Source organism: Grammomys surdaster, unplaced genomic scaffold (genome assembly GCF_004785775.1).
Source record: "Grammomys surdaster isolate TR1022 unplaced genomic scaffold, NIH_TR_1.0 126086, whole genome shotgun sequence".
Taxonomy (NCBI): domain Eukaryota; kingdom Metazoa; phylum Chordata; class Mammalia; order Rodentia; family Muridae; genus Grammomys; species Grammomys surdaster.
Genome location: NW_021620894.1, coordinates 632,875 through 651,933, shown reverse-complemented (window position 1 = coordinate 651,933; position 19,059 = coordinate 632,875). Strand labels below are relative to the sequence as shown.

At 45.6% G+C, this 19,059-nt stretch overlaps 1 protein-coding gene across 1 annotated transcript; it reads right to left on the bottom strand.

Annotated features, from left to right (window-relative positions):
* Nucleotides 1-1,091: 1,091 nt before the first annotated feature.
* Tmem218 (transmembrane protein 218) lies at nt 1,092-17,468 on the bottom strand. The gene is made up of 4 exons (XM_028755815.1): nt 17,405-17,468; nt 6,657-6,767; nt 5,787-5,889; nt 1,092-2,470 (listed from the first exon to the last, which is right to left on the bottom strand). The coding sequence occupies exons 2-4, from the start codon at nt 6,764-6,766 to the stop codon at nt 2,336-2,338; spliced, it is 348 nt and encodes a 115-aa protein (XP_028611648.1). The 5' UTR covers nt 6,767; nt 17,405-17,468; the 3' UTR covers nt 1,092-2,335.
* Nucleotides 17,469-19,059: the final 1,591 nt, after the last annotated feature.

The window sequence follows — 19,059 nt, the reverse complement described above, 5'->3', positions numbered from 1 at the left end:
TCGTGGTCAGGTACCTATACAAACCTTTCCAGAGGTGCCTTGCCAGGCTCCTTGGGAGGAAAAGCATACTGCAGTCTGTGCCTGTCAGGATCAGTGCTGCTTGGGTTGGCTAAGGCACACTATAGGAAGACTCCCAGGTGCCTGGAAGCTTTTGTGCACTGAGGAGAATAAGCCTGAGTTCCAGGCTGCCCACCTCCCTCACAGTTTCCACACCCTCTCCTCTCCCTTCCATTCTCAGAACATTTCTCTATTGCTTCCCCATGAGCCCTAGGTCAGACTAAGAATCAATTTCGTTTGAAGGCTTCTGAATAAAAGCTCATCTGGAAAGTTTCCCCCAAGTTAAGCAGATAAAGAAGCCAGTTCAAGTGGAGGGCAACTGTATCTGCTCCTTACCAGCCGGGACTCCCAAGAGTCACTGGTTTCAGCCTCTTGACATTGGACCGAGCTCCCATGATGTGGTAGAAGTGGGCGTTTCTATACTCCCAACAACAGTATTGAGGAGAGATAGGAAAAAGAAGTGGCCCTAACCTTTCTCAAGTTCTCATTCAAGGGGTCACAAATCCCAGAACAGAAGCTCTCAAGCTGTGTGTTATGACCCTTTTGGGGGTCAAATGATCCCTTCACAGGGATAGCATATCAGATATTCACATTACAATTCATAACCAGCAAAATTACAGTTATGAAGTAGCAATGAAAATAATTTTATGGCTGGGGTTTACCACAACAGGAGGAGCTGGATTAAGGGGTTGCAGCATCAGAAGGGTTGGGAATCACTGGTGTAGAAGGTTTTCTCCTATTGTGAGAGAGACTGACTTCTGCCACATCTGGGTTTGCCAACTGGCTGCTGTGTGAAGCCTAAGAGAGTTCATCACCTTAACCTTCAGGATTTTTCTATTTAGAAATAAGAACAACAATAATAAATTGTTATAAACCTTAAGTCTTAAAGGAATCGCTACAGCCCAGGCATCTAGCTGACCCAGACACTTTTCCAGCTCTTTCTCTGGCTCTCAGACTCGGCAACTCCTTTCACATTGCTCTGGAGACACAGGGCGACACTTCCAAAGCAGAACCAGACTGGACCCTCCACCCCATTAAGTGACAAATTTTATTGTTCTGGGGAGTTAGTCAAATGTGAAGTTATACTACAGTGCTGAGAATATACATTCCTTAATAATTTTGGAGAAAGAATTTCCAAGATGAAGATACAGAGGCAGGCATGTTGGGGGTGGGGTGGGGCACACCTGTAATCCTAGTACCCAAGAAGGCTGAGGCAGAAGGACCCAGAGTTCAGTCGAGCTCTGGGTCCCCAGTGAGACCGTGGAATCAACCAAGTGATCAACTGACCAAGAAGATAAAAAGAGCCAGGCCTAATGATTCGGGCCTAAAATCCCAGCTACGTGGGAAACTAAGGCAGGATGGCAAGTTCAAGGCCAGCCTGGGAAACAGTGAGATTATTCTTCAAGATAAAATGTAAGCAGAGGGATAGGATGGCAGAGTTCTTGTTTGAGGTTCTGGGTTCAATCTGTAGGGCTGCCAAAGGAAAAAAAAAAAGGAAAAAGAAAAGGCCAAAGCCCAAAGTGGACTCGAATATAATACTATATACTTAAATAAGGCACCCAGAGGCCACCAAATTTGGGAGGAAAAGACCCAAGATACTTGGCAGGAAGACAACTAACATTTCCATACCTCCTTTCTAATCTCTAAGTAAACTTCAAATGTAAATATACAAAAGCTGTAGCCAGGAGTTTGAAGAGCAAGAAGCCCTTTGGTAGTTGCTTACTGCTTTATTAGAACTCAGGCAAGTGCCACGCACTGTCTTTACAGAGCTCTGTGGAACTACACAGAAGGAATGGTCAATAACCGCTGCCTAATACATCTTCCATACTCTCTCATGAAAGCAATTTTGTGTTTGAATGCCTCTCCCTTCCAAATGGTTACAAATACTCAACTGAGAACTTATAACTTACACATTATTTTAAAAGGGCCAGCTTCTTCTGTTGGACAACGGAGCCCAAAATTCCTTTCCCCAAATCTACTACTCAACAGCTTGACTGAACCCAAGGCAGATCACTGTTTCTACTGTTCATCTAAAACAGACAGAAATCCTGAGTATGGGTTCCGAAAAGACAGCTGTACCTGTCTTGATGGTGACAATTTACATCCATGGACTCTGCTTTGCTACTGAGTTTCTGGAGGCCCGGGCTCAGGAGGTTTGCCTTAGTGACAAATGGTTATTCCTCTGGTCTGAAAACATGAAGGTGGTCAAGGCTCCAGAGATCAATCGCCTTTGCGCTCATCCATGACGTCAACATGTCCCGTGTTTCCGTTACCGTGCTCAGCAGGACCTCAGTGGTTTGGCATAGATTGGCTCCAGCACATGATGAGTAAGAAGCAGGAAGAGGCCTCCAAGAAAGACAGCGCTGAGGAAAGCTAGCAGGACATAGCGGCCGATGAAAAAGGCATCCACGATCTGGAGAGAGAAAACATCAAGATCAGAGTCTCTGCCACTCCAGCTCTGCCTGTGTGAACCTGAGATCGGATGGCTGTGCCCGGAGTTTCTTTGTATCTTCAAGTAGCATCCTGCCCTGGGTTCCCGATGCATTTGGATAAGAAAACTTTCAGCTTCCTAAGTAGAAAATACAAGGTTTTCACAGAAAAAAAGGAGGAGGAGGAGAAGGAGGAGGAGGAGAAGGGATAAGAGGAAGAGGAGGAAGAGGAAGAAGAGGAGGAGGAAGAAGAGGAGGAGGAAGAAGAGGAAGAAGAGGAAGACTAGGAGGAAGAAGAGGAGGAACAGGAGGAGGAAGAAGAGGAGGAGGAAGAGGAGGAGGAAGAGGAGGAGGAGGAAGAAGAGCAAGAGCAACTAATAATAATAAGGTACAGGAAACAAATGGCTCAATTTAGGGGAAAGAGTATCTTTCTAAATGCAGTGACTCTGAAGCTTTTATCAGAAGAGTTCTGGACCCTAATTGCAAGGGAGTGAGGGAAAGTGGCCACTTATCTAAGATATTAAAGCACTAAAAGGGTATGTAACTTGCCCCATCATACAGTTGGTTGCCTAGTAACCAGTCATATGGGAAGCCCTAATTCTACTGGTCTTTGTTGACAAAAACCTGTATCTGGTATGGGCTCTGCCCAGATGTCTGCTACCCACTTCTAAGGAACAGAGCTCTGTTCTCCCCAAAGCTAAGCAGTGGTGCTTTAAATGGGCAGGGGAAGCAGGTATCATAAACCAAATGAGTGCCTAACTTACTTCACAGAAACCAGGAGAAGCCATTTCTTGGAGCGCTTCCCAAATACTTGGCAGTAATGGTCACAATCTAAAGAACTGCCCAGAGATCCTACTCCCTAGAGCCTGTGAACTCATGGATTGTATGACCAAGTGGAGTTAAGGTTGTGACCTGGAAGCCAGCAGATTAGCTTGGATTATCCAATCCAGGGGGGAGGCCCAGTGTTAACAGAGTCCTTAAAAGCTAAAGGCACGCTGGAGGCAGAGGTAGAAGCAGAGGTGGGCGGATCTCCACTGCATTTCAGACCAGCCAAGGCTACATAGTAAGATCTTGTCTCAAGGAACAAAACAGAATGAAAGAAGAAGCAGAAAATACATTCAGGAAAAGAGAGGTAAGATGGATACATCCAGAGAGGTGACACACTGCTGGCTCTGCAGATGGCCACAGATGGAAGCCGTGAGCCAGGCACAGGGAGCAGCCTTTATAGCTAGAAGAAGTCAGCCAGTGGGCATTCTTCCAGAACCGCTGGAAAGATGCACGGCCCTGCTCACCCTTGGTTGTAACTCAGGGAGATTGGTGATGGACTCCTAACCCACACAACTGTAGATAACAAATTTACGGTAGGAACCATTATGCCGGCAGGAATTTGTTACAGCAGCAACAGAAAGCTAATACAGTGTTGATACACAAAGCACCTGAACAATCTAAGCAGTGGTAAGGGTGAGATCCAAAGACATCAAGAAGAAGGCTGTGGCCACCCGAGCTGCTTCAGAGACTACCCCAACAGTCAACTTACAACCAAGGTCAGTTTGATGAAACAGCTTTAACATAACTTTGACCTTGGCTCTGGTACTGAACAAGTCTCTCGCGGGCTACATGTTTGCTCGCTCGACTGTTTCACTTTTTAATTAGCCAATTAGCAGGCCTTGGGTGCAGAAGGCCCAGGCCATGTATTATTGATACAGTATTGAGCCAGGCTGCGGCAGGGGCCAGCTCTCAGAGCCTGAAAACGAAAACTCTGTCTGCTGGCCATGCTGACAAACATGTTTTTGCTCAATCCTGGTTGTCTCCTGAGTCCGAAACTCATACGACAGAAGGGAGGGATTGATTTCGAAAGGTTGCTTGCTCTGTGCCTTTTCCAGTAGTCATAACAGCAATAATTACAAATATGGTGGCATGTATCACTTTTTTCTCCTAAAAACAAAGAAACTGGGGTAGGCCAGTTGCAGAGAAGAGCCTGACACCCCGGGGAATAACTCCTGGAATCTGTGTGGTAAGCATAATCTCCCTGAGAGTTTCTAGAGCTAACTCTCTTCCTCTCACCCTCATTAGTCTTAGGTAGAGCTGAAAGTGTGTTCATTTTATTTCAAGAAATTATGTAATTTTCTGGACTATATCAAATTGACAATCTGTCAGATCTGGAGAATGGTCTTTGATATTCTATTTAGTTCCAACAAGTATGAAGATGTTTAGGGGGAGGGGGTGTATTTTTTTCAAGACAGGGTTTCTCTGTGTAGCCCTGGCTGTCCTGGAACTCACTCTGTAGACCAAGCTGCCCTCTGCCTCCCAAATGCTGGGATTAAAGGCATACGACATCACTGTCCAGCAAGTTTGAAGACAGAGGTCAGTTTAAATCCTTGCTCTGCTTTTTCCTGGACAGTGTGAATTTGGACAGGTCACCTGGCCCTCTTACTCAGAAAACAAGAGCACCTAATGTAGGGTTTCTGTGTGGTTTCAGTGAGACAATGGATAACGTGGTGTTTAGCACAGGTCTCTGGATACAGTAATCCTTTAAGAATGCCAGCTAGTAGCATGGCTTCTACTTCAAAATTAAAATAGCTACTGGGAGGATCAGAATGCCACAAGAAGACGTAATGGGACAGACAGGTCAGTACCCTTACCAAGAGCCTATGGGTCTGAGACCAGTCACACATGGTGGACCCAGAGCCCCAGGTCAGGAAGGAACCAGACCAGGTGAGGTCTGCAGAAATGGAGCAATGACAGAGGTGATCCAAATCTCTTTATAGAAGTAGGTTCTGGCAGATGTGGTCTAAGGGATGAAGATGATAGTCATTAGCATAGAACACATCTGTAACTCCCCCTTCTGCTTCCCACGGAGAGGCCCCTCTTACCTACTGTTCTTAATGGAAGTGGGTCTCTCAACACCACAGTGGGAAAAGTCAACCTCAAGATGGAAAGTCATGTCACTTGGCACCCTGAGAGCACTACATTCTGACCAGGATCTGAGACTCTGAACCAATGCTACAAGGAATGGGGAACACTATACTTACAGCCTATGCTAGTCAGTTCCTAGTTGCTAACTCTCTTCTCTTCCTGTCTCTAAGTAAGGAGTGGCTCTCCACACTGTCATTCAACTTGATGCAAGTGGTAAGTAATGGCACACCAGGTAAATCACTGCCTGGTGGTGCTGCAGGTGGGATTCATGAGGCCCTTTCCAGGGTAAAGGGACAGGGGCCTTGCAGCGCTCTTGTTTGACCAGCTTGTAAGGCAGGGTGGAAGGGCTGAGATTAGGGGCTAAATGAAACCCAATAGCTTTACCTTCATTTCACCTTCTGGGGCTGGTAATTCACTGGCTCGAGGGAAAAGCAATAGAACTGTAGTGATGATCAGAGCACCAAGGAAGACAAAGACGGTGGAGAACCTGGGGACAAAGAGACCTGAGTATCAGAAGCACCGCAGACAGTCAACTTCTAACCAGTAGGCCTGTGCTGGGGTCAAAGTCCCTGAAGGTCTGCAAAGTCCTCCATCCCAAAGCCTTGGACAGGTACCAGCTAGGTATATTCCTATTTATTCCTGCTAACTCCCAATTCATAGTTTTCTGCACAAAGTGTCCATTCATGCATACAGACATACACACCCCTCCCATCCCCACACACCTTCGCTCTTTCAGACCAGAACACTTCGACAAATTCTGTAGCTCCCTGTTTATGACTGACATGACTCTGACAGAGTGTGTATCTCAAGTGTCTCCAGGATGAGGTTATGGCTTGCTACAGAGGGCCAGGCCAACTCACTGTAAACTTCAGTGTCTGTGGGCCCAGGCTAAAGCCTTAAGGATTGGACCAAGCAGGTGCCATAAATCTGAACAATTAGACAAAACTTCTACCTACAACTTCCAAGGAACTCAACAGCAGCCAAAACGGATTTTCTCATCATCTCTGGTCTCCCGCCCACCCTCCATCTCCTCCACAGTGAGAACTGAAGAACACGCTTCCGTTCCCCTCCCTCCTCTGCCTCGGAGCATAAATAACACAGTTAGTGCTTATGATAAGAGGTTAAAATGCAACTCGTTCAAACTGCCAGTAATTACAAAAATGATCTCCTGAATTCTAAATGTTTAATGAGCGTCAGCGATTTTTGCCTCTAATTGCTTTTACCTAGGACTCCCGGCTGGAAAGAATGCCTTACCTAGCTATCCCAGAGGCTCTGGATAACAGCACACACAGCAGCAGCACCAACACCCAGATCAGAGCGAGGAGGAACACGCCGGCACCCACTCCCAGCACCATGCCAGCCATCCTAGGAGACAGAGAACAGCATTAGCCTCTGGTTGGACCCCCTCCCTCTGTGTGCACCTACTGTTCAGTTAACACAGGAAGCCTGAACTCAGTATGAGGAATCTTCATGTCAGGAGGCTCACTCATGGAGGGTCTTTAATTTTCAGGAATGTCCAGCCCCAGAGTCCCTTAGTGAAAACCAAGAATGCAGAACCCAGAGCTTTCCATAGGTGTGAACAGGGGTGAGGACTGGGTGGGGGGAGTGGGGGAAGGATGGGGGTGGAGCGAGGTTGCTCTCTGCTCAACCTATGTCATTTCAAATTTGGCCTCTTCAGCTCCACTTTGACTTCTGGAGCCCACATTAGAAATCTGAGCTCTCTTCCTCCTCAAACCCTAACCAAGTCTTCTCCGAAGGCTGCAGAAAGCCAAGGTTTCAGTTAAACCAGAGGTATGAACTTGGACTCAGAAGGCAATCACAAGACAGAAATTTCCACTCTGTTGTCAACTTCTCATCCACGGAAGGAAGAAAACATCCAGTACCTAAAAGAACAGACATCGCCCCTTTGGGTACTTATGATCTGCTAAATGCTTTACAAGACCTGGCCTGTGTAGTCATGGCTTTATAAGACCTGGCCTGTGTAGTCATGGCAATCAGAAAGATATTACATCGGAGCTATACAAGAGGCAGGTTAGTGTTGGTTTCCTAGTTGTGGCTCACAACAGGAATTCCTTCTTTCGGTTCTTGAGTCCATGGGTCTAAAATAGAGGTGTCCAGGCAGCTACACGCCCCCTACAGGGTCTAAGGGAAGATGTTTCCTTGGGTCTTCCAGTTTCTGGTGACTCCAGGCATCCCCTGGCTTATGCCTCCAGTAACTGTCATCTTCACATGGCATTTCCCTTCTCTGTCTTCTGTCTGTTCCTCTCCTCTCCTCTCCTCTCCTCTCCTCTCCTCTCCTCTCCTCTCCTCTCCTCTCCTCTCCTCTCCTCTCCTCTCTTCTCCTCTCCTCTCCTCTCTTCCCCTCCTCTCCCCTCCCCTACCCTCTCCTCCCTTCTTCCCTTCCCTTCCCAGTTCATGTTTAGAGCCTCTTCCCCAACAAGCTACAATGGAATACCTCAGTCTATTTCCACTGTGTTTAAATCATCAGTCAAAGAAACCCAGAAACCTGAGGAAGAAGCTGTCTTCCCAAGATCTGTCTCTGACACTATAAAAAGGAAACTCAGGAACGTGCCCTAGAATGGTGTTGCCTCATTAGTGGAGAGAATGGTGCCCCACCCCCAAGATACCCTAACTTTGAACATCTATAAATGTGATTTAGTTGGCAAAAGGATATTTGTCCATGGGATTAGACCTTAAATCTGGTGATGATGGGCAGACAGAAGGCAGAGAAGGGAAATGTCTTGTGGAGATGACAGTTATGGAGGCACAAGGGAAGGGAAGGCTATGGGAGGGGAGGGAGGGGAGGGAGGGGAGGGAGGGGAAGGAAGTTTCTTCAACCAACATTACGCTGTGCCCACCATGGAAAGCACTGTGCCCCTACTTAGGGATGACAAAGGTATATAAGATACATATTTCAGCAAAAGCTTAAGGTCTATGAGAGAACAGCGTGATGCAAACACCTATCCATATTACATTCTTACTTGCAGCAAAAGCAAAGCATATTGAGAGCTGAGACAGTGAGCAGGATAAAGGGGGACCAGCACTTGCACACCTGGGAAGGAAGGAATCGGCGTGGTGGGATGGTAGAACAGAGGGAGTCCCTGCTTGACTGTATCCTCCCTGCAGAGCACCCTGCCCTCATTAGAGCCCCACGGACATCATGTCAGTAACTGGAGTACAGCGAGTACTTCCCTATCCTCAGATCTCTGTACTTGATGTTTCCAGAGGTAGGATTCTACTGTCAGCCCACAACAAGGCAATTTGGTTATTTGTGTGGCTGAACTGGCCTCTCCTCATAGCTCATAATATGGCTTCATCAGAGGAAGGTCACCCTCAGACAGCCCTTCCCTGATCTGCCATCTGAAGTAACTCTCCAAAAGAGATACTCTATTTCTTTCAGGGAACTTTTCACTGTAGTTAATGACCCAGGCTCTTGCACGCCAGGCAAATGCCCTATTACTGATCTTTAGCCTCAGCCTCCACAGTTAGCTCTTCTACACACTTGTTTACAAGTTCATTTTCTCTCTTATTAAGATAATAAACTCCTGAGGACAGCTGTTCGGCCCACTCCACTCTCTCCAGTTCTCAGCATAAAGATTACGTAGAACAAATATTTGCCGGTGAATACATGAAGCCATGCTGACCAGTCTGCAAAATTCAAGGGAAGGGGAGAAAAGGCCCCAGTGGCAGGGTGTAGACAGATGATGGGAACTGCTGGTTAAAACGCTACACGGGGCTAATGGGGGAAGATAGGAACTGCTGGTTCGCCCGCTGCACCAGGCTAACAGAGGAAGCGCCTTGCACAACAGCGGAAGTGCCTAGCAAAATGGAAATTTTAAAACCATAGATGTAAAAAGGTAACATTCTAAAGTGCTCTGAATTTAATGCACCCCCCAATGCCCGATGGGTAAGCAGGTATTGGGATCAAAGCTCGCAGTGATTCTGACTGGAGATGGAAGCCTAAGAGGGTTACTCCAGTAGCACCTCAGCGCATGGCGCAGGGACAGCTCGTTATGCGCAAGGACCGTTCATAACGCTGGGCCCTCAAAGGGCCAAGTCGTGTTTGAATAGACCCTGAAAAGTCGGTTAAGGACTTAGTTGAAGAAAACTGGCCAAGTGACTCAGGCCGTGGCAAAAGAAAAAGACCAACTGGAAAGAAATCTAAATCCTAACCCTACACTACCTGCAAACGCAGTTAGGGTACCTCTATTAGGCAGTGTGGGATTCCTCATAGAAACTACAATAAAAGTGAGAAACCTATAGGATCCCCAAGAGGCTAAAGTCAAGTCGCTGTTGGGGTACCACTCAGCAGGCATGCAAGGTTCCTTCAAGAATAAATCTGAGGGGACTAAGGAGGCGATTAAGTCGGTGAAGTGCCTACTGCACAAGCAAGAGGCCCCGAGTTCCAATCTCTGGCGCTCATGTAAAAGCAGTGGTGGCCATCTGTAATCCCATCACTGGGGAGGCGGGGAAAGGAGGGTCCTGGAGCTCACTGATGGTCAGTCTAGACAACTGGTGAGCTGCAGGCTCCGTGGAAAATCCTGTCTGAAAAATATGATGGAAATGTAACCAAAGAAGATACCTGGCATTGACCTCTGGCCTCTACCAGACACTTGCGTATCAGTCACGAGAACTACTATGCACACAAAAGCACTTGAACACATACATGCACAAACCCACATAAACATACACCCAACCTATACACAGAATGTTTACAGAAAAATAGATATGAAATAGGCCGGTAGGTTGGGATCAAAGGCAGAGCAGTTGCCTACCACAAATGAGGCTGTGGGTGCAATCCTCTGTGCCACACAGAGTGTGAAATTTTTAATTTTATATGATGCAGCAATGATCTTAGTAAGCACCCCAGAGTTGACTGCTGAGAGAGTCTCATTCTGGATTTTTAAAAACTTAAAAGTAGCTCTTTACATAAGTGACAGAAAAGGCGAATGAGAAAACACTGAATTTGAAAAAGATACAAGAGACGAACACTAGGAAAGCAACCACAGCGAAAGGAGGGAACGAAGGCAAAGACGCCTAATACACACAGAGCTCTCATCTTGCAGGATGAAAGTCCTGGATATTTGCTTCACAGTCACATGAACACGCTGAGCACTGCTGAACTGCACACTGCAAATGGCTAGGATGGGGAACTTCATCTTGTGTGGTTTGCCACAAAAGGGTGAAACAAAACAAAATAGTGGAGCAATATTTGCAACTTGAAAACATATGATTTGAAAGTATCAATAAGAACAGGTTTGAGAGAAATAATTTTGTCAAGAGATGTAACCTGGAGGACATATGAACCTAACCACCAACCCTCTAACCGGACAGTCAGACAAGAGCACTACAATAAATAGTATAACCAAGTTAATGGATTTTACCAGTATTTCAGAAATAGAGAAAAGAATGAGAACCAACTTCACACAGAGAATAGCTGAATGGTCAATAGATGTAAAAAGTCCTTAACTCACTTTCCACCAGAAAAATGCAAATAAAAACCAAGTGAAGAATCTCTATTTGTCTACCAGAATGGCCAAGATGATGACAGCAGTCAGGCTATAGGGACAGGGAGCATTGTGCACACAGTCCATCATACGCATGGCCGAATCCAACAATGTGGGTGAATTTCACAAGCATCAAGCCAAGGGCAGAGTAAAAACTTCATCGTAGTCTCCAATTACATAATGCTCGAAAACAGGTCCAAGGCTCCAGGGCACTGTCGGGAGTCTGTTTACCTTGAGTGACGGGATGGGGCATGGATGCTAAAACTGTTCTTTGATCTGGGTGTTGGTTACCTGACTTTGTAACTTTGGTAACCTGTATCTAGCTACACAACAGGAGATTTATGCTGTTTCTGTATGTGTTATATTTCACTACAAAACCTTTTCTGAGACGACTCGATGGTTGGTCATTGGACAGTTAATAAAATAAAGAGAGCTACCCTTTTTTTTTTTTAAAGTGAAATAAACTTTTTAAAGGGTAGTGATTTGGGCCTGGTGAGATGGCTCAGCAGTTAAGAGCACCTGACTGCTCTTCCAGAGGCCCTGAGTTCAATACCCGGTAACCACATGGTGGCTCACAACCATCTGTCATGGGATCTGATGTCCTGTTTTGATGGGCCTGAAGACAGCTACAGTGTACTCACATGCATAAAATAAATAAATCTTTGGGAGGGGGGAAGGCAGTGATTCTTTACGACACATGAATCTACCCAGTCACATACAACACACGACAGACAACAGAATGTGGTACCCAGGCATTTCGTGTCATATTAGGGGTTGTGGAGGACAAAATGAAGGTGCTAATAATGTGAAACAGGTGGTCATGAGCTCTCTCTCTCTCTCTCTCTCTCGCTCTCTCTCTCTCTGTTAACAGATTTACTTTTTTATTTGTTTTATGTATGTGAGTACACTGTCTCTGTCTTGGGATAGTTAGGGCCCACCATGTAGTTGCTGGGAATTGAACTCAGGACCTCTGGAAGAACAGTCAGTACTCTTAACCGCTGAGCCATCTCTCCAGCACCATGAGCTATCTCTCAGAGCCAGGTGATAGGTGAGGCGATAGTACCTTCACTATCTTCTAAACATTTGAATTTCAAACCGGCATAGTAAAAACAGGCGTACATGTGTGTACATGAGTAAATATGATTAAGTACAACACATATTTGTAAGATTTTTGCAGCTAAAATTATGCAACTATATGCATAAGCAAAGGCCTTTGAAAAATACCTGGATAGTGGAATAAAGCAGGCTGCATACAGACGTAACTCATGCTTTCAGTTGAGATGGTTTCATTAAAAGATCTCAGTTTTTCTTAACGTGAAATCTCAGTGCAATTCTAACCAAAATCCCAAAATACTTTTTTTTTAAGGAACGGGAAAATGAATCCTAAATTCACACAGGAGAGTGAAGAGCCAAGAATAGCCAACACCACTCTGAGAACAAGGCATGAAAATGTGCTTTTTCTTGTCACCAACTGCCACAGACACGTTATGAAACCAAGGTAATTAAAACAGTGTGACAGTGGGACAAAGACACATGGACCAATCGCAGGAAACTGAAAGCCCAGACACAGATCTGGGTATTTGTGAGAACTTCATACTCCCTAGGAAGTGGCTGGCTCACTGGCCCAGTGTGTAAAGGGTTTCACAGTGGTGGTGACACAGATGATTATCTAACCAGGAAACAATAAAACTCGACCTCTACTCTGTAGCACGTACAGAAGTCGATTTTTTAGTGGAAGTAATTCATAATGAAAACGGCATATGTTTAAGTGTATGAACGTTTGGGCTGACTACACGGGAATACGTAATGAAGTACAGTAGTCAGATGCTCGCCTAAACTTAGCATCACCATGAGTGTGAACGAAAGCCCCGCATGCAGACCATGCAGGTGTGTTATGCTGGCAACTCAAATACCACGAGCTGTGCCGCCTTCAGTTAGATGATTTTTCTAGACCGAGGAACAAGTTCCAAACCACAGATCAGTATTATAATTTCCCCTTGAATTACATTCCTGGAAGTTACACTTTGCTGAACTGTGCCAAAAATTACATTATGTTAACACGAGGAAAATGGAGTTAGGTTCTAGATACTTATTAAGTGGCTATCATCCCAGAGGGCACTGGAAAGTTGTACAAGATGCAGGGTGATTCTTCATTTGAGGACTGTCCCCACATTCCACAACACCCAACATTCTCAGCTCTCTGCATATTCCAAACACAATAATAACTAAATATGGCTTCACAGATCCTCAAACGTCCCTTGGCGGCATGCGCCTCCCTTGAAAGTTCAAAAAAAAAAAAAAGTTCTAGAAATTCTCATATAAGGAGACACATAGGAGGGCATTCATTGTAATTTCAGTAGCAAAGAGGAGGTAAAAGCTACACACCTATCAAATGGATTTATTATATTCTGGTCACGGACACTTCAAATGAACGGACTTGATCTATGTACATGGGCACACGAATATTTCTCAAAAGCAGTGTTGAGCAACAAAGCAGGTTGCAAGCCAGGAACAGTGTGGCATGTGTCTGTAGTGGGGGACTGAGTCTGTAGTGGGACACTGAGGCCGAAGCATCTCTAGATCCAGGCCAGCAAGGCCCTATCTTAAACAAACACAGACACAAATACACACATACAAAAATACAGAAGCAAATAAACAGCTGCCCTTTCCTTTTCCTCTTCCAGGGACAGAGTTTAGAGACACTCAGCACGGTCCAGTGTTTGGCATGCCGTTGTAAGCTTTCCTACAGTACAGCCTCTAAGAAAACTAGGCCGTCTCGAGCCCCTGGCAACAGGACAGTTCACCTTTATACCAAGAAGGTTGGGAAAGCAAACCCACATGCAGTGTGCGCCCAGGCAGACTTCAAGGGGTTCGTGCTGTGAGACATAAAGTCCTTATGAGACTGTCTAAGACGAGGCAGCAGGGCAGCAGAGCCTATGGTGGCTCCACGGGTGCTGAGTGTGTCTGTGACGGGCTCGAGTGACATTCCTTACTGAGGAGCAGAAAACTTGTGAATCCGTTGAAGGCATGGAGCCAGACAGCGAAATAAACAAGGAGCTTTTTAAAGTAATAATAATTAAAAAAAATCATAGCTTGAGGGGGGAAAAAAGCAAATAAAAGTAAGCTGTAAACTGAAATCCGAAGCATATTATTTACATTTTGAACTTAAAAGAAGTTATCTTCAATTACACACACACACACACGCACATATATACATATATATATATACATATATACATACATACATACATACATACATACACACACAAACATATATCAAAAGTATAACGGTATGGGTACAACTGGGCTGAGGAAATGGCTCAGTCAATAAAGTGCTTGCCCCAGAAGTGGGAGGAGTTAGATTACTGAACCCATGTGAAAAATGCTTTTAACTGCAGCCCTGGAGAGGTAGAGATTCCAGATCCTTGAAGCTGGCTGGCCAGCCACTGTAGCCTACTTAAAGTCTAGATCAATGAGGCTCTGTCTCAAATGAAGTGAACAAGAGTTCTTGAGGATGACCCCTGAGGTTATCCTCCAGCTTCAGCACACATAACACACACGTAAGTGCACCAACCCCGAACACACATAATAAAAACAACGATAAAAGAAAAATGATTATCAATTGAACACAGCAGTTCTGGTAAGTGTCTCTGGGAGGGAGGAAGAAACAGAATGGGACCAGCAAGGACAGAAGGAATTTTGACAATTTATGATGCTTCATTTCTTTAAGATAAAAACCATGAACAGAGTATCAATATTTATTAATCTGGCTGGCGGACACCACTATTTACTAAATTCCCCAAACTAGAGATTTCAATAGCTTCTAGTTCTTAAACACTTGCGAGACTTACTTTTAAAAATTGTTTTCAATGTTTATTTTTATTGTGTGTGCGTTGGTCTTTCTGATTGCATATATGTCTGTGTGAGGGTGTCAGATCCCCTGAGACTGGAGTTACAGACAGTTGTGAGCTGGCATGGGGATGGTGGGAACTGAACCTAGGTCCTCTGCTAGTGTTAACTGCTGAGCCATCTCCCTGGGCTGAGACGTATGAGACTTCTTAACTTTTATAAGATAATAGCTCAGTTTAGTGGTTTCAGGCCAACTCTCTGAGTGGCCGACACAGAAGAATTTCAAGTTCGAGGACCAGCTGGGCAATTTGGTAAGACGGTTTGAAAATAAAGTTACCAAAAATAAATAAAAAATTAAATAACCATGAGGGAGGGTCAGAGTTACCCAGTGGCGGAGCTCTTGCTTAGAACCAATCTCCCCTGTATCAGAGTGTACATTACAGGATTTGGGAACGGGGAGTCGGGACCGGAGACTCGTGATCAGTCAGGAGACTAACACAACTCTCCAGACAAGAACACTTGTCTTAGCTATGGAAATGGAAAGGGGTCAAAAAGGGTATCCGGAACAACTAGCATCAATGGCTGAGCTGATGGGGCTGCCATGGAGGAAACGTCTATTTAGGATTAGCTGCACTCTTTGGATATCACACAGTAACCTAGAAGACATGAGTAAACTCTTATCACCTAGAAATTGGGATAAATGACAGCTGAGGCTGGGAACATCAGAAGCATCGATCTTCTGTCCCCCTGGATGCTGACAGACTCAGGTGACATCAAGTCACACCTATGGTTTGACTTTAAAGTGATAGGATAAACAGCTCCAAGCCCTTATAAAATGAAGGTCATTATTTCATAACCAAACCATTCTCTTGGGATTCTTTTAGATTTTTTTTTTTTATTGATATGCGTGCGTGTGCATGTGTGTGTGAGGGTGTGATGTGTGTGCAGGAGCTTGTGGAAGCCAGAAGAGGGCATTAGATTCCTAAAACTGGAGTTACAGGCAGTCTTAAGCCTGGGCTGAGCCATCTCTCCAGTCCCAGTGATCACCCTTCTGATCCCCCTGAATCTACCTTCCCTGCAATTATAGGTGGGTGAACCACTCCCTTTTTATGACATACTGGGGATAGAACTCAGGGCTTTGTGCATGTTGTGCCATCTGAGCTACAATCCCAAGCCTCGGGAAATAGCTAAATTATTTGTTAGTGAGATTTGATTAAAACAAAACAAAAAAATGTCCATTTACTTAAGACTCAGAATACCATCCAAATATTCTTTAAGAATTGATACTTAAGCCCACAAAATTGTAAAAGTAAATTCATTGGAAACAAGTAACCCAGAGTAGGACGAAAACAATTTGTGGAAATTTAAACACCTTAGTGTAGCAGACAACAAGACCAAGAGAAGGCCAGGTGCTTTGTTTTTTGTTTTTCTCCCTGTGATGGAGGCTGTGAGGTTCCTTGTAAAGTTTTTCCAGATCCTTTTGAATGGGTATGTCCTGCATTCCTCCTCCACCTAAGGTTGGTTCTACAGGCCCTTTCACCCAGTTTCCAGGGAAAAAATGAAAAAAATCCTGCACCCAGGGCCCACTGGATGAAAACTGCTCACCACCAGGGGGAGGATGTTTGTTTGCTTGTTTGCTTTTGTTTTTTGAGACAGGGTTTCTTTGTGTACCCTTGGCTGTCCTGGAATTAGACTAGGCTGACCTCAAACTCAGAGAACAGTCAGCCTCTGCCTCTGGAGTGTTGAGATTAAAGGTGTGGGTCACCACAGCAAGACAAGATGAGGATCTTAAGAGAGAAAACTAATGCCTCAGTTCAGAGAACAGTTCACTGTCTGGGGCAGATGGAGATTACAGATAAGGCAGTGAGGTTTAAGGCTGCTGGTGGATGATACTATGCCCATATCCCAAATTTCAGAACCATCTCCTTGATAGCAATAGAACATGATAGATCACTGGACAGGATTGCCTTTCCGGAGAAATCTTTTTGCCCCTGGAAAAGCTTTGTAGACTAGGCTGGCCTCAAACTCACAAAGATTTGACTGCCTGTGACTCCAGCATGCTGGGACTAAAGACTAACGCCACCACACCCGGCTCTCTTCCTAACTTCCTTTATTGCTTATTCCAAACCTTCAAAAGTAGTTAGAATGGTCTGGTGTGGCAGTACACATCTGTCACCCTAGCATTCAAAAGGCTGGGGCAAGAGGACCACAAGTTTGAGGCCAGCCTGGGCTATTTAACAAGACCTATCTCAAAAAAACAACAAACTGGAGGACAGAGAGCCCACACTTTTTTTTTTCCTACTTTAAAAGCTTCAGCCTGGTTTGGGTTTTAAAACATTAGGCTAATGCCTCCATATTTGTTGGCAATCACGTGCAGGTCTGGGCAAAAATCAACTGCCACGCCCCCTAAAGACAAGGTGACACCTAACTGACTGTAGAAAGCGGGTGCATCACCGTCCTGCCCTTTTTACTGGGCAGGCAGCGAGTCAGTCTGCAGGCTGCAGCACACATCAGCTCCCAGCACCGCAGCTGGGGACACTGGGATCTGAGCAGTAATCCCAGGCCTGCCTCCGGGATGACCTGCGGTGCTCCGCGCGCCTCCCGCCCTCACCGTCCAGGCCTCTGCGGCCAGCCTCCGGTCCTCACCTGGCTCTCGGGTTCCTCACCAGGGCTCACCCCTCGCCCTCTGTCCCCTTCACCCGGGCTTTGGTCTACTTTGGACGAATCACAAGTAGGGGTTCATTTAAGAAATTCACAATGGGCCAATCAAAGCCGCTCTTTCAGCACTTAGCGTCTTCCTTACTAGCTGACGTTTGCCACAGCAACGCAAAGCGTGGTGGGTGGGTGGTGTGTACGTCAGTCTCCCTTACGCCCTCCGATTGGTCGACATGTACTCTCCTCAGTTTCGATTGGATAGCACTGCTTGTCAATCATACCTCTGTAACCATTAAACCTTTGGACAACAACGGGAAGACAGCCTCTCGCTGTCCCTGTTGAGATTGCTCCGACCGGTCTAGACTCGGGAGAGCTGTTCCGCGGTCTAGACACCAACGCCTGTCCCTCCATCTGATGACCAGTCCGCGGGAGGGGCCTAGGATTATGGGGGGCAATCAGATCGGCTTGGCATTTCAGGGTCCCTAACATCCCTCCTGAATTGAATCCAGATCACTAGTTAAAATAACATCACATTCTATTATCCTTACTCGGCCTTAATTTATTGGTAGTTTTTCTTCCCTTAGCTTTTGACATGTACCGACGAAGCATGGATCAGTGAAACCAAGAGACAGACTTGGGAAGAGGTCCGAGGTCAAATAAACCCTTTTCTTCATTGCCAGGTTATGCTGGCGGCTGGTCCACACTTGTGGAATGGTCTTTCCTAACTGCTGTCCACAACTTGTCAAGAGTTTGTGTCCAGGCTGTAGGGTGTTCGATCAAGAGATCAGGCCAGTGAAAGGAAACGGGTTAAAATCTGCATCCTTTGTTGTGCAAGCATGAAGGGAAAAAAAAAAAAACAATCAAAAGCAGTATCAGATTTGTGAACTGCGGTCGGTCCTGGAAGCAGTGCCCTTAGACAAAATGTGGAAACACTGGGAAGCAAACAATTGGGTCTGAGCGTATTCTGTCTATCTGCCTGCCTGCCTGCCTACCTCTTGTCTGTCTCTCCCTCTCTCCCTCTACTTCTTTCTCCTCCCCCTCCCTTCTCTCCAGATTCTCACTATGTGACCCTGGCTGTCCTGGAACTCATTATATAGACCAGGCTGGCCTCAAACTCACAGATCTGCCTGCTTCTGCCTCCCTAGTGCTGGGATTGAAGGCGTGGGTCACTAGCCTGACTTTCAGTGCACTCTGATTCTGAATTGTGAATGAAGTAGAGGCTGATTGAATTTTACTGACTGTAGAAATCTACAGGGCCTTACCCCTTTAACAACTGAACCTTAGCTGACTCACTGAGGAGCCCTGACTATTAGAAACTGAGAGGATATATGAGAAATAAAAGGTGACTCATGCTTTAATGAGTTTGACATAGTTTTGTAGTGTCAGGCCAACGACACAATGTATAAATCTATAGTTAGCTACTCTAGAGGACAGTGATGTTTCACACTTGAGAACACTTTCTTGTTTAAACTTTTATTTCCTGCGTATGAGCTTTCTGCCTACATGGTACATGTGTACCACCGGCACGCACATGTCCCTAAAGGTCAGAAGAAGTTGTACCAGTTTCCATCCCTTTCCAGCAGTCTAACTATGAGCCCATCTAAGATAACTGACCCACGGATGAGCTCTCCAGATGCAGTCACTTT

Coding starts and splice junctions, on each gene's coding strand:
- Tmem218 (XM_028755815.1), bottom strand. CDS start 6,766: ATGGCTGGCATGGTGCTGGGAGTGGGTGCCGGCGTGTTCCTCCTCGCT. Junction 5,890..6,656: donor AGAGCCTCTGGGATAGCTAG/GTAAGGCATTCT, acceptor CTTTGTCCCCAG/GTTCTCCACCGTCTTTGTCT. Junction 2,471..5,786: donor CCCCAGAAGGTGAAATGAAG/GTAAAGCTATTG, acceptor TTCTCTCTCCAG/ATCGTGGATGCCTTTTTCAT.